Raw genomic sequence first — 25,600 nt, 5'->3', positions numbered from 1 at the left:
TTTTAAGAATTATTTGAGGGTGTCAATAAAAAGGTAGACAGGGATGAGTGGCAGATATTATATATTTGGATTTTCAAATAGTTTGATAAAATCCCTCAACAAAAGCTTCTAAGAAATTTTGTATTCCTGGGAGAAGACAACCAGTTTTCATACCAATCATGTGAATGAGTAAACTCATTAAAAACAGAAAGCAAAGAATTGCAAAAACTGGTAAGTCCCCCCCATGGACTTATCAGAACCAGTGGTACTTAATATTTAAAAATGAGTCGTGTGGTTTTCAGTTTTGTAGTGGATACTCTAAACTATGTGAAAAGGGTTATGCTAATGAGAAGCAAAGCAAAACATAATGGAAAACAAATAATAATATCCCTTGAAGGAAAGGCTGAAAGGGTTAAGACATTTTCATTTAGACAGAATATAGCTATTTAAGAGATTCATAAGAGAGGTTTACACAATTAGTTTTGGCAAAACTGAAGAGATAAAAAAATTCTCATATGTAACACCAGAAGTTCACTAATCCAATGAAACAGGTGGTCGACAGATTAAGGATAAACAAAAAAGTATTTCTTCCCACAGTACATAATTAACTTGTGGAATTCATTATCAAAAAAAGCCTGTAATATGCATGTAAGTATTCTAGTGCAAATAATGCATTTAAGGAAATGTAAGGGCAAAAAGTGGCCCTTAAAAGCAGAATATTAGTGAACATTATTTAAGCATCCTATCCTGTGGTTAATTCCAGCTTCAATATTACCTTGGAGCAGGATGGCAACCACCAATAATATTCACAGAGAATGACTGAGTTGCAAGGGTCCATGAAATTGATTATATGGACCAACTTCAATCCGGCTTCAAGCCAGGGGTTTGCACTGAAAACAGTTTTGATGGGTGACCTCCAACAGGGGAGACATAGGGTAGTGTGACCTTGTTGATTCTCCTTGAACACCTGGTGGCCTTTGGTGTGCTGGACCCACTTTGCAGGTTGGGCAGAGGAAACTGTGTTATGGTCGTTCTGCTCATATCTAAACAGTCAGTTCTAGAAAGGGCACTGTAGGATTTCAGCATAAATTTAGTGGGGTTTTGCAGGGTTCCATTTCCCCTCACCCCATGCTGTTATGAAGCCATTGGGGGAGATCATCCAAGGGTTTGGAGTGAAGTGTCATCATTAGGTTGATGTCATACAGCTCTATTTCTCCCAGTCAAGAGAGTCTGGTGAGGCTGTGCTAGTGCTGAACCACTGTCTGGATTCGGTAATGCAGTGGATGACACAAACTGAATCCTGACAAGACAGAAGCACCAGGAGTAGGTGATCCTAAGTCCATGAAATTGTCATTCCTTCTGTTCTGGATAGGGCTGCACTCCCAATTACACTCCCCATGAAAAAGCAAGTGTGAAGTCTGGGGGAACTTGATCCAGCTCTGTTGCTAGAGGCTCAAGTGGCTTTGGTGGTATATAGTACCTTTAACCAGCCTAGGCTAATTTGCCACCCACAATGTTTCATGGATGGGGATAGCTTAGTTAGAGTGATCCATGTTCTGCTAATTTTCTGAAAAATTTAGTGCAGATGCCTAAAAATGTGATACTAGTGTCCAAATAACTCACTTTTGCATTACAACCAGGAAATGTATGGAACAATAGGCCACTTCTGAGACTTGGACATGAAAATCAGACACTCCTGCTCACCCCTTTCTTCTTGCCATTATCCCTGCTCCTTGATCCAACACCATCTGTCTGCTTTCTCTTCCTCACCCTCCAAGTCCCAAACTCCTGCTCCTCTTCTCATTGAAGTAATCCATTACACCTACAGAATTGCATTAATAGCCATTACTTCCTAAATAATGTCTTTTTCCTAGTTTTCTTCTTATATGTACCAAATCTTCCTCCCTTGTTTTATAGAGAGCTCAAACTTAGGGCATAATCCTTTACCCAAAGACAGCTTTTAATTGTACACTTGAGACCCCATTACCATAACTGGTAAAAATTGAGGCCACTCTTCATTCAACTCTGAAAAGTTAAAGACAGTTTGAATGAAAGAAAGTTTTCTGGATCTGTGAAAGCCCTCTCAGTTTATAGGGTTTCTAGAAATTATAACTCAAATCACTGTGGTCTTTTCAGAACATGCCTATTCTATCTGCCATGGTTGCACCAACTCCTAAAATTAATGATTTCTGAAAGATGGCAATATGGACTGCAGTATGATACAGAACTGAATGCAAAAGTCTCTAAAACTAATCAGTTCCATCATGCCATCTTAACTTAGGTACATCTTCAGTATTCTATTGACCCTGAAGATAATTTTTGCCATGTTTTATCTCAAGGATTGATATTATCATTAGCCCATGACTATCATCATATTTGCTAATAGTAAACTCAGTTGTCCAAGTACCAAATCTTATGTAGCCAAAACAGCATCATCCATGCACAAGAGCAAAGTATCAGCAGCCTTGGGGAACTAAGCTGTTTTCAGACATAAATAGCATAGGGGGAAATTTTAAAGGGAGGGTGAGGGGAAAACAGCCCAGTTGAGGGGGTTAACAGAAAACTGGGGGAAACGGAATGACCCATCTTAGAAGGAGGCATAGCTGGAAACCTGAAAAGGAACACACCATACTGAAACATTTTGTTACAGGTCTCACTAATGAGAAATTATAAACAAGCACATGAGAGACACTGGCCTGGTTCATGAATATCAGGAATTAGGGACAGCTAATCTTTGGCCCTCCAGAGGTTGCTGGACTACAACTCCCATCATCCCTGACATATCGTCCATGCTGGCTGGGGCTGATGGGAACTGGAGTCTAATAACATCTGGAGGGCCACAGTTTAGCCAGCCCTGCATTAAACCATAGGTTAAAACTATAATTAATGTGAATGACGACCGTGGTGATGAGCACTGCTCAGAAAGTTATTATGGTGGACAAAACAGGCCAGAGTTTGGCATGTCCCGTCATCCAAAACCTAGGCTCATGGTTTGTTTCCTCCACAGTTTGTTTTACAGACCCTCTCAGGTGTTGAGATAAAAAGAGAGAGAGAGGCCTTTTGGTAGTTCTGCCATCCTTGGAAGCTCAGGAGGTGGTGGCCCAGGAGAGGGCATTTTCTGTGGTGGCCCCTAAGTTGTGGAACTCCCTGCCCACTGAGATACGTCTGGCAACTTCACTGTATGGTTTTAGGCAAATACTGAAAACGCACCTCTTTACATTGGCCTTTGACACCTGAGACATACATTTTTAGGATCCACCCTATTTTCTGATTTTAGGTTGTTTTTAATGCTGTATTTTAAAACTGTTGTAATCCACCCTAGGAACTTTGGTTGAAGAGCAGCTAATAGATGATGATGATGTGACCCAGGCCACTCTCTATGTATCCTCCTTTAAAATTCACATAATCGTGTGTGTTGCTGGAAGATTAATGAATCTCACAGTAATATTATAAAAGCTAATGTAATGATGAAAGCAGTCTTTGAACAAAAAAACTCCATGCTTTTGGAAACTGACAAAAACACATTTTTAAAAAGCTGACGTCAGGTTTGAAATTTTGTATTTTCACCCTACAAATGCAACAGCTGTAGGAAACTTCAAATACATAGAATTATATTAGTCTGGAACAGATTTGACGTTTTAAACTTACTTGATAGTGAACCAGAAGAACTATGGAGTGAAGTCAGAGACATTATCAGGGAAGAATGCAAAAAGGCAATACCTCTAGTTAAAAAGAGAGAAACACCTCAATGAATGAATGACAAAACTCTTAAGAGGGAGACCCAGTGCCTGCAGGGGGAAGAGGACCATCACTGCCCAGAGAGGGAGATCCATCTACCTGCTTGTGCTGCCGCCTGCTGCCATACCATCACCGCCCTCTCCTTCTTGGGCTTCTGCTCTGCAGGTTGGCACCTTGCAGGACCAGGCCCCAGGTACTCAGCCAGCTGTGGCCGATATTGTTCCACCTGTCCCTTCCTCGGAGGGGATACATAAGTCAGCTGACTGAGGTGGCTCCTGCTTTGTTTGCCTTTTTGTGGGTCTTGAATCATGTGCCTGGGAGAGAGGATTCAGAGCCAAGTGGGGAGACTTGAGGGGGGCTCAATTAGTGTAGTGATGGGTAGAGGGAGATATGGCGTCGTGAGGAGGACTTGCCAGGTAAGGGTAAGTTGCCAGGCAGTTAACGGCTGTCTTGTTCTGGTCCTCCCCACACCCACAGGTTTGTTGGTTGCCCTATCAGCCAGCTCTCAGGCCTCTGGATGCTGCTCCTAAACGCCAGATCAGTGCATAATAAGATCTCCCTCATTCATGATTTAATTGTGGATGAGACAGCCAATCTGGCATGTATAACCGAGATCTGGGTGGGTGAGCAGGGAGGAGTCAGTCTCTCCCAGCTATGTCCACCAGGATACCTGGTCCAGCATCAGGGTAGACCTGAGGGTCGGAGAGGGGGGGCTGCTGTGGTCTATAGGAGCTCCATCTCCCTCTGCAAGCACCCTGTCCATGTGACGACTGGTCTGGAGTGTTTGCACCTTATGTTGGGTCAACGTGACAGACTGGGGATTCTGTTGGTGTACCGCCCACCCCGCTGCCCAACAGACTCCCTAGCTGAGCTGATGGAGGCGGTCTCGGGTGCACTGTTGATATTCCCCAGACTGTTGGTTCTGGGGGATGTCAACATTCATGCCGAGGCCACCTTATCTGGGGCGGCTCAGGATTTCATGGTTTCCATGACAACCATGGAACTGTCCTAATACGCCATTGGCCCAACACATGTAGCAGGGCATACTCTAGATCTGGTTTTTGCAACTGGACATGGAGTTGGTGATCTGAATGGGGGGGGCCTTACATCAGTCCCTCTGTCATGGACAGATCACTGCTTGCTGAAGTTTAGACTCACAGCAGCTTTTCCCCTCTGCAAGGGTGGGGGACCTATTAAGTTGGTCCGCCCCCAGAGACTAATCGATCCGGATGGTTTCCAAAGGGCTCTGGGGAGTTTTCCGGCTGATAGGGCTGGCGCTCCTGTCGAAACCCTGGTTGAACTGTGGAATACAGAAATGACCCGGGCGGTTGACATGGTTGCTCCTGAATGCCCTCTCCTGTGTAGAGCTCATACGGCTCCATGGTATACCCCAGAGCTGAGAGCGATGAAACAATATCGGAGACAGCTTGAGTGCAGTTGGAGACGAACTCCTGGTGGATGCAATTATACACTGGTAAGTGCCTGTGGTAAGCTGTATTTAGGGGCAGTAAGGGCAGCAAAAAAACAATATTTTGCTGCCACTATTGAATCATCACTCTGCCGCCCAGCGGAGCTCTTCAGAATTGTCCGGGGGCTATTACACTCTGGCCCCAGGAACAAGGTAGAACCATCTGAGGCCCACTGTAATGAATTTGCTAGGCACTTCCAGGATAAAAACTTTAGCATCCACCAGGACTTAGACTCCAGTGTTATAGCAGATGAATCAAGTGAGGTATCCAGAGCACAGCCTTGTCCCGATTTCTTGGATGAGTTTCAGTTGGTACAGCTTGAGGACATTGACAAGGTGCTTGGACAGGTTCGTGCAACCACTTCTGTGCTGGATCCTTGCCCTTCTTGGCTAATAAAAGCTAGCAGGGATGGAACAGCCGGCTGGGCCAGGGAGGTGATTGATGCCTCTCTGTGAGAAGGGGTGGTCCCTGGCTGCCTGAAAGAGGCAGTAGTGAGACCACTCCTGAAGAGACCCTCCCTGGACCCAGAAAATCTTAATAACTATAGGCTGGTAGCAAATGTTCCATTCCTGGGCAAAGTCCTTGAACGAGTGGTTGCGGGCCAGCTCCAGACACTCTTGGATGAGACCCCATTAGTTATGCTGGTCCAAATGGATTAAAGATGTGGAGAAGGAGGGAGGTTGTTGGCGCAGCAAAGCTGTACCGGCAAGAATCTTTCACCCGGGTACAGCCAAGGCTTGGCCAGTGCAGCAGAACGTGTTGCAAGATCCAAAAAAGGGGCTTTCCAGGGGTGTGTCAGGGGTGGAACCACAGGAAGGGGAATTACACTGCATCCTAGCCCCATTTGGCTCCATCCTGCAGCCCCCAGTCCAAGCTGGGAGAAAGGATGGCAGAAGGAAATGTGCATTTCTTTTCCTTCCATTGAGCTCTGCCAGAACAGCCAACATGCTCCCCTCCCTGGGGCTCCTGAATGGAGGTAGGATGAAGTGGCTTTTCCTTCCACCAGTTGCACTCCCGCCAGCCTCCTCCGTGTTTGATTGCTTCCTAACTTAGGTTCATTAATTTCAATAGGTCTGCTCTGAGTAAGACAGCAATCCTAGCCATGCTTACTCAGAAGCAAGTCATACTGAATTCAATAAGTCGTACACCCAGGTAAATGGGATTAGGCTTGCAACCTAAGTGCATTTTTTAGTTTAAACATTAACACAATTACTAAATTTAGGCATTCAGGTCAAATCCTGTATATGTCTACTTACAAGTAAGCCCCAATGGTTGGACAGAGCAACCAGTCTACAGAAGGGCTCCTATACACAAAAGGGACTGAGATCCAGCCAAGGCTTTTGTTGGAGGAAGAGGAGAAGGTGATTTTTGCCAACTCTGTCTTTCCCCTCCTCCTCATACTGTTTCAGAGGAACCTTTAGCCCTCTGGAGCAGCTTTTCAGAAAAGACAGAGAGCGGCACAACCTTTTTCAGTCCAAGGGCCACATTCCCTCATTAGCAACCTTCCACAGACCACTCGCCATAGTGGTGGGGTCCGCAGCAAACAGTGACAGAGACCAGAGGCAAAAGTGGGCACAGCAACCAATGGGACTTGCTACAATAGGCCAGGGGAAAGATCTGAGGACAAGACAGAAGCCTGGAGGGCCACATTCAGTACTGAGGCCTAAGGTTCACCACCTTTGTTCTAGACTCTCTACACGTTATTTCTTCCCATGCTGGGAAGATGATATGCTATTAAATGCCTCAACCTAGAGTTGGCATTGATAAGCTTTAAAACACGGTGAATTATTTTTTAATTTTATCAATTTAAGAATCACCTTCCACATGAGTTTCAAGTCAATTTACATAAAAACTAAAACCAGCTTTTAAAACAGCACAAAAATGACAACTAAAGATAGATTTAAAACAATACAGAACACCTAAGGCAGAGACCTTTTCATCCACCTGGAAAAGCTTGCTGAAACAAAAATGTATTCATTTGCTTCCAGAAAGTACAAAGAGTGGATGCCTGTCATATCTCAACATGAATGGTGTTCCACAGAACAAGAATAGCCACACTAAGCCCTGCTCTGAGTTACTGTGGAGCAGGCTTCTGATATTTTAGGGTCTTCAAGAAGAAACTCTCCTGTAGGCTGCTGTGACCTACCAGGTATATATGGGGAAAGGCAATCTTGAGTTAGTAAGCTTGCTAAAATACAAATAGTATTTGAGCAAGTAATAAAACCTAGATTTTGTCATAAAGGAAATAAATAAAAGGCCCTTCCCGACATGGTTTAAGATCCTCTGTAATAAACCACCATTAAACCTCGGCTTCCCATTTCAGAAGTAATGGGGAACTTTAGTTTAAGCTCACTGGGATCAGTGTGGTAAAGTTGGCACACAAGGAGAGGTGGTGAGGGGGAAGCACATGGACCACACCCTTATTCCCAGCTTTCTAAAGTATGGAATGCTATGTCTAAACCAGTCCAAGATGAAATGCAAAGTTAGATTTTAAAGAATGAGAACAATAGATTCACACAGACATCTGACTTACTTCATGCCTCCAGGGATATTGGTTCAAACATCATGATCTTCCTCACAGAAGGGAAGCAAATAGCCATAACAGGGAGGGAAATTGAGAACTCATATAGGACATGGGCTAAGAAACTGAGCTATAAATAAGAAATCCCCACCAAATTTCCTCATTCATGTGGTAACCTTAAACAATCCACACTCATCCCGAACATCCACATCTGCATAGTTTATATAAAAGTCTGCCAGATGTGAACAAATTATTTTCATTTTACTTAACAAAAGGCTTCCTTCCACCATGTTTGCCACTAGACTATCAGACACATAAGCACTTCAAATTTGAACATTTTTTATGTTATCAATATTTAATGTATCAGAAGTTTCCATAAAAAACATTAAAAGACCAAGTTGAAGAGACCTGGAAAAAATGACAGGCACCTAAAATTTTTGCTAGTGCCTAAGAATTTGAAAGCTAGTTTAACGCAGTGTCTGAGAGGGAGTAAACTATGAATAAGGCAGTCCCCATTCAAATCTTATATCAACCACAAACTCACTAGGTGGCATTAAGCTAAACAAACCACAATATCTTAGCCCTGGCTCCTCTCAACAACAGTATGGCAAAAATAATACAGACCTATATTATCTGAGTAATACTTACAACAGCCCTGTTTTTATTGTTTTTATTATTATTGTTATTGTTACTACGGTTTATTTCTATGCTGCCTTGAAGGCCTTCAAAGAGGCTTACAAAAATAAACACAAATATGGAATACACATCTGGAAAAGCAGTACAGTTTACAAAAATTAAATAACAAAGTATTAACATTATTAAAAAGCAGCAATAACAACTTTCAATGACAATACAATAACAGACAAGTATTTCCTAATAATTTCTTAATAAATTCCTAATAATTAGATGATGTCTGCTGGTTCTTACATCAATATGTTGACATCAAAGCATGGTACCACTGCTGGTACTGCACCTGCCAGTCCTGATACAGGAAAGGGAGTGGGAGCAGTCCAACTTTTTGCCAATATAAGCATATGCAACATAACCACGGTAAGCAGTACTTCAACTTGATCACAGGGATGACGCAATAGATGTTCCGGCCCACAATCTCCCTGCCCTAGCTGGCCAGGCTGCTCTCGTAGGTCATCAGAAAGGTGGAAACGACAGGCTCAGAGGGAAAGGAGAGAAAAGAGGTGGAAGCCTGCTTGTCGTGGGAGGATCTGCCCACAGGAGAGATGGAAATGATGGGCTCTGAGAGGAGAGGAAAGAGGTGGAGGCCTGCTCAGCGTAAGTGGACCTGTCTGCAGGGGAGGCCCTAACGTCGGAGTTCATGTCATCACAAAGTTGGTGCAGGTTGGCCATCACAACCAGGCTGGATGATGAGAGGCCCAGCGAGGATGGCGGTGGCGAAGAAGACACGGTGGCAGGGATGGGCAGACGGCAGTTGGTGGCTCTGGGGCTTTCAAAACTAAAGGTGGCACAGCTGCCCCTCCACTGAGCTCTGATCTGCTTCATGACACCCTCCAGAAAGGGATTTGTATCATAAAACTCCCAGATGCTCCACTTCTGCACAGGGGGGAAAGCCACAGAAGAATTCTCCAAGTCCTCTTTTGCCTGAGACTTCTACAATAACCTCTGGGTATGCTGCAGGAGTTTACTTACTGGCTCCCGACGATTCTTCTCCAACTTCAGATGACAACAGAAAAATCAGATGAGAGCAAGACCCACTGAACTCCATGAGGCTGGTGTCTGATTAGACACGCATAGGTTTGCTCCCTGGTATGTAGCCTGCAGACACTTGTCCATGAAGAAATGTAGCCTGTAGAATGAAAAAGGTTCCTCAACTCTGGATTGGAGGATCTTCCAAAACAGCATGGTAGATGGGATGGGTGGGATTTTTGTGTGCAAGCAAGGCCAGATTTTCCACGGTGCAACTGAAGCAACTGGACCAGGGTCCTGCCTGCAAGAGGACCCAGACTCTGAACTTTCACTGTTAAGTATGTGATATGCTCTCAGCACTCAAGAAATATTATATATGAATACTATTATTAAATATTTATTCAGACTTGTGCAATGTTGTGCTGGTATTGAGAAAAGTGAAACATTCTCTTAGCCCATAACTATAATAATGAGTTTCTCCATTACAGGGATGTGAAAAATTATATACCACAATGAAGCTCAGTATTCATATTATAAGATCAAAGAATAATTTTCTAAACACTATCTTGAACACAGGTGAACCGCAGGCAATGTGCCTCTATGAAAATGCACGCAGCTCTTCATATACATTGCAAGCTTGAAGGCTGGCCTGACCACTTCCAGGTTATCATCTAGTTATTTTATCAACCAGTGCCCTCAATTCTAGATCATTTAATCTCATATTAATTTAAATATTTACTTTTTTCAAATTTCTTCTCAGAAACACAGACATACACAAATATTTATATTTACCGTTCAGGCTACAAGCGTCTGCCACTAATTTATAAACTTAATATCCGCATTGTTTTGTATTAAATATGATTTGACATCCAATATGTCCAGTTGCTTGAACAATGAAACTTCGGGCTCTCTTCTCCTGTCTGCAAAACCACCCATTCCCACACACCCCAGAAAACTGCTCTAGAGAGTTCACCACACAAGGAGCTGCAGGGTGAGACAGGAAGGAGAAGACCCAGTACACAAGCAAATACCCAATTGCACTAGCCAATGCAAGTTCTAAAAACAAGGCTAGATTTTTTTTTTTAATTCTCAGACACCAGTATCCACCTGGCCAGACACATGTGGTTTTTCCAAATCCTCTTTACAGGTTTGAGAAGCTAGCCAACTGACCTTTTAAATATTGTCCATGGTCAAATTTTCCACAAAATCAAGAATGTTTTATACTGATGGCAGACTACTTTTTAAATTGTATCATGGTGCATCCAATAATTAAGCCTACTTGGGTACACATAAACCCCCTCTCTCCAGATATGAGAAGGAACTTTCTGGCTAGTACTACATTTAAAAACTATTCCCTTTATATAGTTGCTAAGAATGATTTTGTTTAACTTCATTTTTAAACAAATTTCTCAATTATCTGGGCTATCCCCAAAGTTCCAAACAAAAGCTAAAAAAAATTCTGTGATCTCTTAAACATCACTGAAATACATTTACATAATGAGTAGGCATAGCTAAGTCAAATAGTAAATGCTTTGCATTCAGAAGGTCCCAGGGCAATTCCTGACATCTTTGTTGTTCTTATGTGCCTTCAAGTAGATTACAACTTATGGCAACCCTATGAATCAGCAACCTCCAGCAGCACCTGACATCTTTAGAAAGCTATAAATAATTATTGGTAAGAATATTTTAGAATATTGTTTCACCAATTCATAATAACTAAGTAACTTGGGGCTTTGTAATAAGCATAACCATCTCCCTTTGATACAGTTCAAGCGACCTTTTAACACATTAAACCACTATTTGATCTAGCTTTTACCTAGTTTTCCTATCATTGTGCACTTTCAATCTTGTCACAAACACACAATATACAACTTCCAAGCTGAGCTATAGGTCCATCAGCTTTGAAAATACTATCTTAATAGTCAAATGCAACACTGATTCATTCATTAAAATGGCATATGGGCTGACAAAAATATTTGGAATCAGGTATTTCAACATACCAAAGTACATTTTTATTTTGTTAGAGCAGCACTGGCCTGCATCTTACATTCAAATTATTAGGAAATTTTGGAGACCAAAACTTAAAAGTGCATCTTCCCTAGAATTTTTAGAAAGAAGCATTAGACTGGATGGGATCTGGAGTCATAGCTAAGCATTACTTCTAACATGGACTTAGGGTCTTAAATCAGGAGCCCTGCAAGAACAGGCACCAATTCCCTGTCCCTTGTGCCACTATAGCTGTTTGTCACACAAGGAAACTATTTTTTTCATTTCAGGCAACAGGCACTGCTGTGCCAAGATTCTTCTGAGCTTAGCAGGCAAGTGATACAGGAGAGCCAATCCCTTCTCTCTCTCTCTCTCTCTCTCTCCATACACACACACACATATATGTACATATATACACTTTATTATTGATTTGTATTATATAGCTCCAAGGCCTGCCACACAACCTCAGTCTGGGCAACTCATTACTGAGAGAACTCACTAGTCTGCCCCCTTTGCATGAACCAAATTGTTCCACTATGCCCTATGTCCCTGCTGTTTGTCTACCACAACAACTTCCCCATCTGATATCTGGACTATATATCCAAGCCGTATCCTGCCTTGCCTGTATGAACTGTGACCTTAACTTTCTAGCTGTTGGTACCTGACACTTTAAGGAATCAGGTGCCAAGTGTCTGACATACTAGTTCTTCACAAGATGAATAAATGAATGATCACAATGGAGAAGATAAATATTCAAGTTCATTGTGTTAACTCTACTCAAAGAAACATGCTAGATTATTTAACTTGTCAAGTGCTTCCCAACTTCTCTTGTTAAATTTTCCTTCACAGGGAAGGGGAGGGAAGCACACTTATTTTTGTTAGAACTTGGGCAAGCTAAATTGCACTAGACAAAGATTACATGTTCTGCAAGCCTCCTTTATTCCATGTGAGGTTTATATGTAGCTTCTACAACCCAGCCCTCTTAATACAGTCTAGCCATAAGGTTTATATCAAAGTATGCCTGGGCAAGGCCTCTCCCCTCTCTCAACCACATGGGATATACTCATCTGTCCATCAGCAGCCAACTCTGCCACGTGCTTGACAAATTCCACTCACTCACTACCAATCCAGACCATGTGCATTAACTCTACATAAGGAGCATATACAAACATATTTGCTGTTCAAATAAAACTAGGATTTTATTGTATTACATTTATACACCTTTCTTCCATCATGGAACCTAAGGAAGTACACATGCACTAACCAGACCCTCACATGCCGTCAGACTATATACTGGGACATCATCCTTGTTAGATTACCAAATATCCCATACCTTGGTAATTGTAAATGGCCTAGTTACACAGAAGGAAAAAAATGGGTGGCTGCAGAACAAAAGAGAACTGGCAGGTCCAAAATTAAACATTTTATACTACAATATACTAGGAGTATCTGTCAATAACCATAGCATCATTCTCCAAGCTTCCAGAACATGGCTCTTCTTTGCATTTGTTGAGAACCTTGCTTTTGGCAGGCTGAAAATATCTAATAACAAAAACATGTCAGGAAGAGAATATATCCAAACGCTTCCCTGATTTTTCAACCGTCTAGTCTCCTACTGAAACTACAGAAATTGTGAAAGCTTAAGCCCTGCAGAAAATGATCAAGGTGTGTGATCAAGCACTAAAATCACAGTACCTGCACTGCCTAATAATATTGCAACTACATGATAATAACCAGAGTTGGCAATCAGTTATTCAATGTGAGCATCCATAAAACTTAAGACAGGTATTACACACTTACAGAACAGTTAATTTGTTCACTCTAATGCAGTGTAAACCTTCTTTCAATGAACAGCAAATATCATCTTAATCTTCCACCACAACTGCCTTTTAATTAAAACACTGTTTTCCAACAGCTAAGATTGCCATAGAGCCTTACCTTTTAGCAGAGGCAGTGGAGTTAACTCTATAGGCTTGCCTTGAGACCGAAACTGTGAGGAACTTTGTGACCTCTTCTGCCTGGCTTTTCTGACGGACTTCCGAGAAAATCCGTCTACTTTATCCACTGATGGAGGTGTTGTTGGTGCTGAGGACATATCCCTACTGAAAGGAATAATATTTGTATTATTTCCAACTGAAAATAATAATTTTTGGAATAAATATTTCACACACACTTTACTTTCCCTTAAAGATCATACTACCAAGAGCTCTCTGTCTCATTGCACAGTTTAATCTAACAAAATGGCTAATGGGGCAATCCAATTTGTCCATTGGTCCTAGTCCAGTCCTGATATGCCATGTTACACACAACTAGTGGCCTATAATGCATCCATCAATAGTGAGCAGCCAGTTCAGCATTGCAAGGAACATACATATGTGCAGCTGCACCAGTTTTTATTCTTATTCTTGTTCCAATTATGTTTCACTTTTTGGGTACATTTTAAAATTCTCTTTCATGCATCATAGCAATCACACCGCAAACTCATAACATATTTAAATGAGTATCATGAACTCTACTACTAGGAGATGTTTCTACAAAGTTATAATGAACCTTTCATTCAGTCCTTGTTGTATATTCAATATTCAAGATGCCCTTACCTTAATACAATATTTTAGGCTTAAATGTACATTTAATGTAAGTTGCATAAAGGCAATCCAAGTCTCACATTGAGTTCAATTAGTCAAACAGGTATTATGTCCATTACCTATTATGCTAATCTGCATTTATTTTTTTATTTTGCTTCCAATTTCTAGAGTTACTAATGCTGGAAAAGGTGCTAGGTTTCCTGCAGTCCAATTCCCTGGCCTAAGCTTTTGTTGTTCTTATGTGCCTTCAAGTTGATTTTGACTTATGGTGACCAGGATACCTCAAAACTAACTTTATCCTTGTGAAACCTTTTCTTAAAGAACTCCAGGAAAAAGAACCCACAATCTCACTAAGTAGATGGATTGCTGCACTAAAGAACTACTCTTAGATTTGGAAGCTTTCCCAATGATTAACCTTAATCTATCTTCCTCTAGTTCAGATGTAGTGTTTTGAATCAAATTCCATTTTAAAAAATTACATCTTACCCTCAGGAAGCACAAGAGATTGACTTTATAAATAAAACATGTAACATTAAGTTTTTTAAAAATAATAAAGCTTTCAACTATGATTTTACTATTTTAAAATGGTAGCAAACATAATGTCAAGATTTCATACTTCAAATACTCCTACTGAAATCCATTCAGGACACATTACTTAAGTCAATGTGTCTAAACATATTATTAAGCATCTACATAAAATCTTCACAGGTCAAAGGATATTAATACAATTATAAAATATTGTTGAATACTGATCTAAATATTTCTTGCCATACATCAGTCCAAAAGTTGAACTTTCATATTTGAAAGTTATATGATGATGTGTTTAAACGACAGTTGCAGTTTGGTGAAATGTAAAATGTACAAAAATCAGAACTGTGCATACAAAAACCACTCTGAACTTCTACAGGGAATCACATGAGTCCTTGACAATGAGCAATGGCAGCAGCTTTGTCTACAACAATCTGTACTTTATCAACTCATCATTCTCAGGGCCATTGCTGCATTGTTATCCTGAATTATACAGCCTATGTGTAAAAGATTAATGATACTGCATTATTATGATGATTATCAATTTAAATGTTATATACACCATGAATATGTGAAGTCTCTATGAAAGAATCCCACAATCCATACTTGAGTCCACAGCCCATACTGAAAGGAGGGAGGTTGTACAGCAAACAACAAAACAGGATGTTATTAGTACTCCAGTAAGAATCTGAAACTCTAAAAAACCTTACTGACAGCCAAATCCAAAGCACGCTCACTCAGAATGAAATCTCACTGAATTCAATAGAACTTACTCTCAAATAAGGATGCATAAGCTTGCACTGCACTCTTAGGTTCTGGGTCTGTTAGGCACAGCTCAGCTCATCCAAAGGATGGTTTATCTTTGCATTGTTAACAACCCTTAGAAATGTCTCCATCTATCCAAAAATATTTTCACACAGTCTCAAAATGGAACAGCTATCTGTATTAATGGACAAGCCCTCAAGCAGATCACTTCAAGTGCAGGATCACTGTGTCAGCAAGAAGCTTTAGCAACACTTATCAGCTATAAATTTAGTAACAGTTCCTCTCTCCTGCTCTATAAATTATTAAGGTTTAATCTAACTCAACAAGCCTTGGCAACATTCGTCAATGAACAATGATCGCAGCAGGGGGCTTCCCCCTTTCACATCTCTTAAGTACAGGTTGGTTCTTTGGGCATATTTTAAGTCAGAATAACAGAATCTAGAGATCACTTATTTACTATGGGGATTATGAACGGGAGGCACAGTATTGTCTTCCCTCACTCTCCCCCTCAGCCACCCCAAGTTTCTGGTTCTCACCTCGTGGAATAGTGTCGATTTAAGAAGAGATTACTGTACTGTTATTATTTTTAAGTAAGGGACGGTGGGAAGGTTTTGAAGATTGTAAAGCAACAGAATGGTTGCTGTCATCAGAGAACGAGGAAAGCAGGCCGGGAGGCGGGGGGAGGGAGAACAGAGAGAGAGAAGGAAAGAAAAGGTGCTGAAAAAAATACCAATGGATATCAGGAGCAAAGTGACCGCCCTGGTGAGAGTGGAGGTGCTGCCACCACAAGGGTGCCGTTCGTTGCCCCGACACTCGCTTTTTCGGGATGTCCTTTCACCGCCACCACAAACAAGGAAAAAAGATCAAGATCTCAGAGATCATAGCGTGCTGGATTCTGCCCATAAATCCTTAATGGCCGCCCCCCCAATCAAACGCACACACACACACCTTGCCCACCCGTTCTTTCACGCTTCCCCCACCCCCTGACGGCGGCGCGGTCATTGGGCTTGACCCGGCCTCGCTTCGGAAGTTACCTTGAACCCTCCTGGTAGAGAATCCAGAGACAAGAAGGAGAGAAAAAGAGGAGGGAGCCGATCCCTGGTTGAGGCGAAGGCGGCTGCGAGAGCGAGCCGGCCCGGCGCGTGTGTGTCTGTGTCTGCCTCTCTCTCTTTCTGCGGTGCAGCCCCTGCCGCAGGAAGAGCAGCAGCCTTGTAGGCCTCGGTAGCCTCCCCCAGCGCAGGGCGGCGTTGGCGGCGGCTTCAGGAGCAGCAGCGGCGGCAGCGGCTTCCCCTCGGTCCCATGCAATGCTCTCGGCTCGGCCCTCCGTCCCCAAAACGACACGGCTGCGGCTTGCGAGGCCTCCTCCTCCTCCTGCCGCGGCTGCTTTTCTCACATTCCCGGCAACTCGGCCTTGGGAAAGGAGGGGCGCCGAGCGAGCGAGCGGGCGGGCGGGCGAACGAGCGCGGCCCGAGCTGCCTGCGGAGTGCGGTGAAGAGGAGGAGGAGGAGGAGGAAGCGGTGGCGGCGGGTGCTGCTACAGTTGTGAGGGAGGTTTTGTTAGCGACGGCCTCTCGCTTCGGCTGCTGTGCTTCTGCGGCGCTCGCTCTTTCCTATTGTCAGTCAGTCAAGCCAGTCACTGAGCTCCGGCCATGGCCCTCTTCTCCGTCTCTCTCTCTCTCTCTCTCTCTCTCTCTCTCACACACACACACACACACACACACACACATACAGAGGCTCGCTCGCTCGCGCCCTCTCCCGCTTTCCCCGGCGCGCGCACGCGCTCTCACACATACGCGCACGCGCTCTCACACATACGCTCACGCCGCCAGTCAGTCAGTCCCCGCAGCCAGCCGTTCGGCTTCTCGCCCGCAACCAAATGTGCTGCCGCTTCGCAGCTCCGCCTAACGTACACGCCCACGAGCTGGAGCGGGGGGGGGGGAAGGAGCAGCCGATACCCCGCACGCGCAAAAGGAGCGAACGTGCCCGCGCGCGCGTTGCTGACGCCGTTGCTACTCTACTACTGACGGAATACAACGCGCCGCCTCATTGGGCGGGAAGTCTCACAAGTCGATTCCTCGTCCAGCCCCTTTGGCTGCCCCCCCCCATCGCTACCACCTCGCGCCTTCTTCAGGGGCTGGACGGACGACCGACCGATTGAGCAGAACGTGGGCGAGGGGGATGGGAAGATGTTGCAGGGTAGGTGGAAGCCGCACGGAGCGTCAAGAGACGGTGATGTTTTCTGTCAGAGGAAAAGAGCGGCCGACCGGCTATGAAGGACTCCATTTCCCTCGGGGCTGCTGAGGTTCTTCCGTCTCCACTCACGGGTGGCGGCGGCGGCGATATTGTGAGGCAAGAAACCTCGACTGTATGTGCCGCCACCCCTACACACACCCCGCCGCCAGCCTTGGTCGGTTTCCGCCGGGCCCCTCAGGTTAAGGGACTGCCAAAATCATCAGCATCTTCCCGGGCTTTGCGGGCTCCCACTTAACTTTATGTGGGGAGGTAAACCCTCGGGGTGCTTCACACGTTACGCGTTTCTCGCACGGAAAGAAGGCACTCCTCCTGGACGGGAAGAAGCTGTGCGGCGTCCGCGCCTGGGTCGCCTTTCTGGGATTGTTCCACGCGCTTTCCTTTGAGCCCTGGGGCAGACGAAGGGGGTGCAACGCCCTTTCCCTCCTTCCTGCAGGGAGACTTTTGACGCGGGAGCTGTCGGGCTCCGGGAAAAGATAAACGCTACCGAGCGAAAACGCGGGGTAAGCAAGGCTCACGCTGGGGTTAGGTCCTTGGTTCAGGCTGCATCCCTACTAGGGTTGCCAGGTCGGAACCATCCAAAAACCTGAGAAAATGGGGGCGGGCCCTAGTGATGTCAGGGGGCGGGCCCTAGTGATATCATTAAACGTGATACATTGTATCAACCACAGTTTCTTGGAGCATCCCATTCAAAAAAAAATCTCTGGAGATTAAAATAGAAATCTTACCTAAAATAGGGTGTTCCTAGGTCCATCTGAAGTGACAAGGTCATTCTTTCTCACAAGCTTAGGGTGATGCAAAATGGAAATGGACTGCCTTCAAGTTGATCCCAGATAGGGTCTTCATGGTAAGCAGTACTCAGACAGAGGTGGTTTACTATCGCCTTCCTCTGAGAGGCAGTGACTGGCCCAAGGTCACCCAGGGAGCTTCATGGCTGTGTGGGGATTCAAACCCTGGTCTGCCAGGTCACAGTTCAACGCCTTTAGGGAACATTTAATCTAGCTTACTTGCTTCTGGCAAGAAGGGTTTACATGCCCTCAGGCCAGGCCATTATTGGAAGAAAGGAGCTTAGTGTTGCAGAGACGTTAGATGGGAGCACAGATAGATGCCCCTGAAGGCAGCAACTGTAAGCATGCTTATTAAGGAACTAAGCCCCATAGAACTCAATAGGACTTACTTCTGAGTAGATATGGTTGCAGCCATGTTAAGGACAAGGGAGGGCATTCTAAGCAAAACAGACAAATAATTGGGTGTCAGAACAAATTAAACCAGAACTATCACTAGAAGCTAAAATGATGAAACTGAGGTTATCATACTTTGGACACATCATGAGAAGACATGATTCACTAGAAAAGACAATAATGCTGCGAAAAACAGAAGGGAATAGAAAAAGAGGAAGGCCAAACAAGAGATGGATTGATTCCATACAGGAAGCCACACACCTGAACTTACAAGATGTGAACAGGGTGGTTCATGACAGATGCTCTTGGAGGTCACTGATTCATAGGGTCGCTATAAGTTATAATCGACTTGAAGGCACATAACAACAACAACAAACCTCCCTGATAGACTGTGGGAATGCTGTGGACACAATATATTTCAACTTTAGCAAAGCTTTTGACAAAATGCCACATGATATTCTGATTAGCAAGCTAGCTGAATGTGGACTGGATGGAACAGCTATTGGGTGGATCCACAGTTGGCTACACAATCATATTCAGAGTGCTAATCAATGGTTTCTTCTCAACCTGGGGGGGGTAACTAGCGGGCTACTATAGGGCTTGGTCTTGGACCCAGTGCTCTTCAACATTTTTATTAATGACTTGGATGAGGAGGGGCAGGGAATGCTTATCAAACTTGTAGATGATGCAAAATTGGGAGGAATACCTAATTCCCTGGAAGACAGAAACAAAATTCAAAGAGATCTTAATAGGCTGGAGCATTGGGCTAAAAACAGCAGAATGAAATTTAACAGGGATAAGTGTAAAGTTCTACACCTAGGAAAAAGAAACCAAATGCAGTTATTAAGATGGGGGATACTTGGCTCATGCAAGAAGGATCTTGGGATTGTTGTTGATCACAAACTGAATATGAGCCAACAGTGTGATGTGGCTGCAAAAAAGGCAAATGCTATTTGAAGCTGCATTAACATTTGGAGGCAATATGCCTCTGAAGGCCAGTTGCGCTTATTTATTTTATTTATCTATTAAACTGATATCCCGCCCTTCCTCCCAGAAGGGTCCTGCTTGCAGGCTTCCTATTACGGTTGGGGTGAGGAACTAGATGTTCTTATGTCCTTAAGGGAACCTGAAAACTACTGAAAGGTACCAGGAGAACAGATGGGCCCAACTCCTGCTGTGCAGCTCCCAGCACGGGCGGATGAAGCAGGGTGGCCAAGGCAAACTAAGACTCCGAGCCCTGGCCTGAGGCAGGATTGGACCAGATGCGAGGATCCGCTTCATTTACCCAGGAATGTTGGAGGCAGACCCATGGGTGCTCTCTAGCCCAGTGCTGTCTGCACTGGCAGTGGCTCTCAGGGCTTCAGGCAGGGGTGTCTCTCAGCCCTACCTGGAGATGCCGCTGAGGACTGAACCTGGGCCCTTCTGCATGCGCAACAGTTTCCCTAAAAATAAAGTAAGATTCTAGTCCTTATGGTTCTGAATGAAGGGTGATTTAAACAGGGAGCTGCTTTATACTGAGTTAGGCCATTGGTCCATCTGGTTCAGCATCAGCACTGTCTACAGCGACTGGCAGCGACTGTCCATGTTCTCTACCACTGAGTTACGGCCATCTTCCCTTGATTTAAAAGGGGGGGACGGGCTCTGGCCTGCAGGTCCCCCAATATCACCTGCTCCACAGGCTCTTCTCAGGCGGGAGGGTGTTCAGCACTGGGCAGTCTCTGCTTGAGGAGAATTTTGAAAGTGCACATTGGGCAGGCTGGCAGCTGACCCAAGGCATCTTCTCCTCAGGCCACTGACCCACAGACAAAGCCAGCTGGGGCCTCAGGTTGATTTGGCTCCTGGTGGTCAATGGCTCTTGACAGACAAAAAGAGGCTTCCTACTCTGCTGCGGGGGGCTTTGCACGCACACTGAGAGGTTTAACTTCCAGAGTCTTGAGTGGAGGCAACTCAATGCTGAAAAAAGACTAGAAACTTGTTAGCAGAGTTAGGTTTGGGATCAAGAGCAGACCCAGCGCTGATGTGTGTGTGTGTGTGTATGTGTGTGTGTGTGTGTGTGTGTGTGTGTGAGAGAGAGAGAGAGAGAGAGAGAGAGAGAGACTTTCCCTGTGAAGTAGCAGACTTACGCTGCAGCAATAACTGAGGATTCAGACTTAGTAAAATAAGGAACAGCTTGCTTCATTGAAGGAAATACACAATAGATAGGAAAGGGATTCTAGTTCTAGTAAACTACCTGCATTGGAGGTTCATGGACCTGACATGGCCTTTGCCCTCATGCTGCAGGTGAGAGAGACAAAGCAAAGACATCTCTTCTCTTCAAGAGACAGAGAAGAAGCAGGAAGGAGAGAGTTGGAAGGTGTGGTCAGCATTCCTAAGAGGTATCAGTTTTCAGGAAGGAAGATGAGCATATGACCAAAGGAAAGGCACAGCCTAGCAACCTGGAGGTCTCCTCTCTGTCTCCCTCCAGACGTGGAAACACCCAAATCGAGTTGCATTTCCACAATTCCAACACAAGTGATGCTTAAAATGGAAACTGTGATTTATCAGGGACAGGGATTAGGAAACAGACATTGTTCCTGGGGAACCTGGCCTGGTTTTCCCTGCCTTCCATCTGCAAGATTCTTTCTTTATTTTAAGACCCACTCTGCACCCACCTGTTCCCGGGGCTGCCAGCTTTCTTTGGGTGGCAGCCAGAAATTCAAGACGTAGAACTTTCATTGTCACAGAGATGAGGGGACGGGCCTGTTCACCTGCTGAAGTTCCATACACACACAAACCCAGCTGGAAAAATCACATGGCAACCTCATCCTGCTATACATTTTGCTTATTTAAACATTTGGTTTTCAACAATCCAAGGAGCAGTGGCAGACATGGAACCACCAGCTTTCCACAATCTGAAAAGGAAGAGGGGGGGCCCAGGGTGTGAGAGTGTGTGTGTGTGTGATGGAATTTCCTCCCCCAAGGTGTGGTGATGGCCAGAGACTGCTGAGCCCCATCTCTCTCTCTCTCAGGCCTCTCTCTCTCTCTCTCTCTCTCTCTCTCTCTGGCCTCTCATGCCTCTCTCCTCTCAGGCCTCCCTCTCTCTCAGGCCTCTCTCTCTCAGGCCTCTCTCTCTCAGGCCTCTCTCTCTCTCTCTCTCTCAGGCCTCTCTCTTTCTCTCTCAGGCCTCTCTCTCTCTCTCTCTGCAATCAGCCGCAGTCCAACCTGCTCCAGCTCCTGCAACCCAGCAGCCTTCTGCTTCCAAACGAGATTCCAAACTGCTCTATCGGCCGTGATGCAAACCGCAGCCACAAACGCCCATTGCGGCCGCTCCTCCCACCCAGCAGCCATGCGTGTCAATCACGCATGCGTGCCTGAGGGGGACGTCCAAAAGCCGGAGATCAGCCTCTTCACACCAAATATGGCCGGAGGCCGGAGACGGCCCACTTTTGCCGGAGACTCCGGCAGAAAACCGGAGACCTGGCAACCCTAATCCCTACACGCCCCTACCTGGAAGCAGAATATCTGGGGCGGAGATGCGTAACACGCGGTGCGTTTGAGAGAGGGCAGGACTGACATCTGGCTGCAGTTTCCAGGCCAGGAGAGCAGAATGGCAGTTGGGGCATCTGAGAAAAACTGGGAAATGTATGCACATCTGCCCTGCCCTGGTAACTTTTGCCTGTTTTGTTGTATTGTAGCCCACCTCAGGAACTTCACTTAGTAGGTGTGGAATAAAACTCCATACACGGTTGCATTCAACATAGCACTAGAGTGAAAGTATTTCTCCTTGCAGGACAGGGTGGTCTTCCTCCTCTCCTTCCCCCCTCGCGCCCACTAAATCTGATCTGGGGTCCCCCCAACCCTCCAGAGCAGATTTGGGGATGGCGGGGAGGGAGGAGAGGGGGAGGAATCCTGCTGTACTAGCGCTAATCTTTGCACTAGTGCAACTGTTTAGTTGACTACTGCCCCCAGTGATGCACCAGCAGCGGCAGATGCAGGTTACAGTGTGGACTGTATCCCCTCTTCTTGTGATGGGGGTAGGGTAGTAAACCAGGTCAGAGTGAAAAATGGCCACTGTACACACCCTCAGAATTTGTTATTACTGAGGAGCTATACCTGCCTCTGTGTTGTACTACTCCTGACTACAGGTAGGAATTCATGTGATGAAATGCTCCATCTTACAAGAATATTTTCTCTGTGTAGAAAATTAGCATGTCAAGGAGAAGGTTCTATCCTAATCTTCTCCCTGAGGTGCTAGGTTTCTATATGGAGGAAAGAGGTTCTACTTCTTATATGGAGAGGTATTCCATCATGTGAGTCGCCACCCAAAGTTACAACTCAGCCAAACCCCTTTACTGCTTAAGAAACAATTAGGCCTCTGATTTGGGGCCAAACAAGACAAAATGGGGACAGCCAATAAGGAGCCTCTGTATTTAATAAAGTAATTCCACAATCCAATAGCATTCTCAGTCTATACTGCTTTATTGCAGCAGATATATGTACAGACTTTCACTTTTAAAACATTTATTTTTACAGTGTCAAAAGAGGTTGCATCCTGAAAAGAAAAACAAAGCTCTGGAGCTTTTAAAACACGAAAAGAGAGATTCACAAAGCTTCCAGCTTTATGTCTTTCATCAAGTTACCAGCTTCTGTAGACAAGGAAGGCAGGCTACATGCATCCTACAATATCACCCTCATGATTGCAAAGAAGGGAAGGTCACATGCGGTTAGCGAGGAGATCAGTCTACTAACCATAAAGGACCCAATTTGAAGAGTATTGTACTGAGTAGCCATACCATTCAGTGCGATATTTATGAGGTGGCTGAGGATATCAAAAACAAAACAGTGACTTCAGAACTTCAACAGTGTAACTTTGCTATCCAGCTGGACGAGTCACCATTTGGAAGTGTTAATATTTGTATGCCATATGTATTGTAGTCCTAGCAAAAGGTGCATTATTGATGAGCTGTTTGCCAAGTTTTTAAAAGCTGACTTGAAAGGTGAAACACTTTTCTTGTCCTTGGAGGAGTATTTTTTTTAAAGAAATATGACGTTTCACTAGTAATATTACAGCAGGTGCTTCCAGGAGTGCACCAGGCAATGATTCCAGGTGGCGTAGATTTTCAGCTTTTCTGAAGCAAAAAGCTCCTTATTTAAGTACTGTACATCATGTTCTGTACCAACAGCATCTTGTTGCAAAAACCTCAGTGAAGAACTTCAAAAATTTAGAAAGTGTATCAAATCATTTGACAAGATGAAAGCAAGCTGACTTAATTCTCACCTTTTTGCAAAGTTATGTGAAAAGAATGATGAAAATTTCACCCAGCTACTTCTGCATACAGATTATATGGTTGCTATGAAAGGGAGATGATTTACAAAGACTAGTCAAGCTTTTTGATTCAGCCATAGAGTTCCTGAAAGATGTGGAACCATCACTGGATAATGAGTAGTTGTTCTGGAAAAACCATCTGTTTAATTTAGCTGACTTGTATTCTGAATTTAATGAAGTACAAGAAGACTGCAAAGGGGAAAGACATTACTATCATTAAACCCTAAACCATTATAATGGTTTTGCAAAAACAGATAGGCTTCCACAAATCTGCTTTAGTACACAGAGACTTACAATACTTCACAAACATGTCACAGGAATCAGGATAGTATTACAGATAACAGCATGCTCATCTGTACAGCCCATCTTGAAAATCTGAAGGAAGATTTTAAGGTTTGCTTCAAAGATGCTGAAAATATATAGATTCTTGATTGGATTATGTCTCCATTTGACATTGAAGCAGGAATTGCAAATGTGGAGCCTAACCTACAGGACAAATTCATCAAATGAGGGTGCTTCTTGAGACAAAGGTTCTTTTCAGTGGTAAGGACTTCGGTGGTTACAGGAGCAGTGAGAACCTTTGTATAGCTTATGGACTCATTACTGGTGACATTTCCAAATTCATACATGGTCAAACTGGATTGAGCCATGTTAGTACTTTGTTGAACAAACTGAGAAACAGGCTGAATGTCGAAGAATGTGGTGACAAGACTTAAATTCACCAACCTACAGCCCAGTATTCATACACTTGTCTAAACTTGTCAGGCCCATCCATGTCATTATAGAAGATTAAAAATATGGTATTATTATTTTCATTCATTTATCTTTTACATTTTATGATTCCTAGTAATGGTGACTGATAATTAATAAATGTTAATTATATACTGATATTTCTTCACTTTGTTTCATTTACATCCCTAAGAATTTGGGTTGGTGTCGATGAGACCTTTACAGGTTCATAAAGGGGGTCAATGAACTCAGAAGTTTGAGAGACCCTGATGTACTGAACTAGATGGACCAATGGTCTGAGGATATAAGGCAGCTTCCTATGTTCCTCCTCACATATATATGCACATGCATATCTTACCTTGCCATGCCCCTTCACTTCTGGCACGTTTCTTCCCTGCCCTGGTCTGGAAGACCGCCTCCTTCTCTAAAGACCCTCTCAGGCATTGAGATCAGCAGAGGGGGCCCTTTTGGGTGGTTCTGCCACCCTCGGAAGCTGGGGGAGAGTGCCTCAAAAGAGGGCATTCTCTCTGGTGGCCCCTAAGTTGTGGATTTCCCTCCCACCAAGCTGCGTCTGGCAACTTTGCTGTATAGTTTTAGGAGAATGCTGAAGACACACCTTATTACCCTGGCCTTTTGATACCTGAGACATACTTTTAGGATCCATCCTGTTTTGGGATTTTAGGATGTTTTTAAAGTGTTCTTAATGTTGTATTTTAAAATGGTTGTAACCCACCCTGGGACCTTTGGGTGAAGGGTAGATAATGAATGATAATAATAATAATAGTGGATATCTGGCATTGAAACTAGGCCAGAAGACAAGTGCCCGAAATAACAGAACCACAGGAAGATAAGGTTCAGTTTCCTTGTACCTGCATGCACCTTTTGTTTTAAAAATGTAACACCACA

At 44.2% G+C, this 25,600-nt stretch overlaps 1 protein-coding gene and 1 long non-coding RNA gene across 5 annotated transcripts in view; one reads left to right on the top strand and one right to left on the bottom strand.

Annotated features, from left to right (window-relative positions):
• Window positions 1-16,833, bottom strand: part of PPP2R5E (protein phosphatase 2 regulatory subunit B'epsilon) — a 105,623-nt gene extending 88,790 nt beyond the window's left edge. For 2 of the 4 annotated variants that reach the window (XM_061612383.1, XM_061612384.1), the window contains exons 1-2: window positions 16,265-16,349; window positions 13,291-13,454 (exon numbers count right to left, since the gene is read on the bottom strand). In XM_061612383.1, the coding sequence (XP_061468367.1) occupies window positions 13,291-13,447 (157 nt within the window). In that variant the 5' untranslated portion in view covers window positions 13,448-13,454; window positions 16,265-16,349. Of the gene's footprint in view, window positions 1-13,290; window positions 13,455-16,264 lie in introns of all 4 variants that reach the window. The other 2 variants (XM_061612382.1, XM_061612381.1) reach the window with 2 other exon arrangements.
• A 337-nt stretch (window positions 16,834-17,170) lies between these two features.
• LOC133377758 (uncharacterized) lies at window positions 17,171-24,855 on the top strand. Its single transcript, XR_009760791.1, has 2 exons — window positions 17,171-17,982; window positions 23,173-24,855. It is a non-coding gene; the product is annotated as an uncharacterized LOC133377758 (long non-coding RNA).
• The last annotated feature ends 745 nt before the right edge of the window (window positions 24,856-25,600 follow it).

The sequence above is a fragment of the Rhineura floridana genome, chromosome 2 (assembly GCF_030035675.1).
Source record: "Rhineura floridana isolate rRhiFlo1 chromosome 2, rRhiFlo1.hap2, whole genome shotgun sequence".
NCBI classification, from domain to species: Eukaryota; Metazoa; Chordata; class Lepidosauria; order Squamata; family Rhineuridae; genus Rhineura; species Rhineura floridana.
Note: the sequence above shows the minus strand (reverse complement) of the source record. Positions and strands in the feature narration are given on the sequence as shown.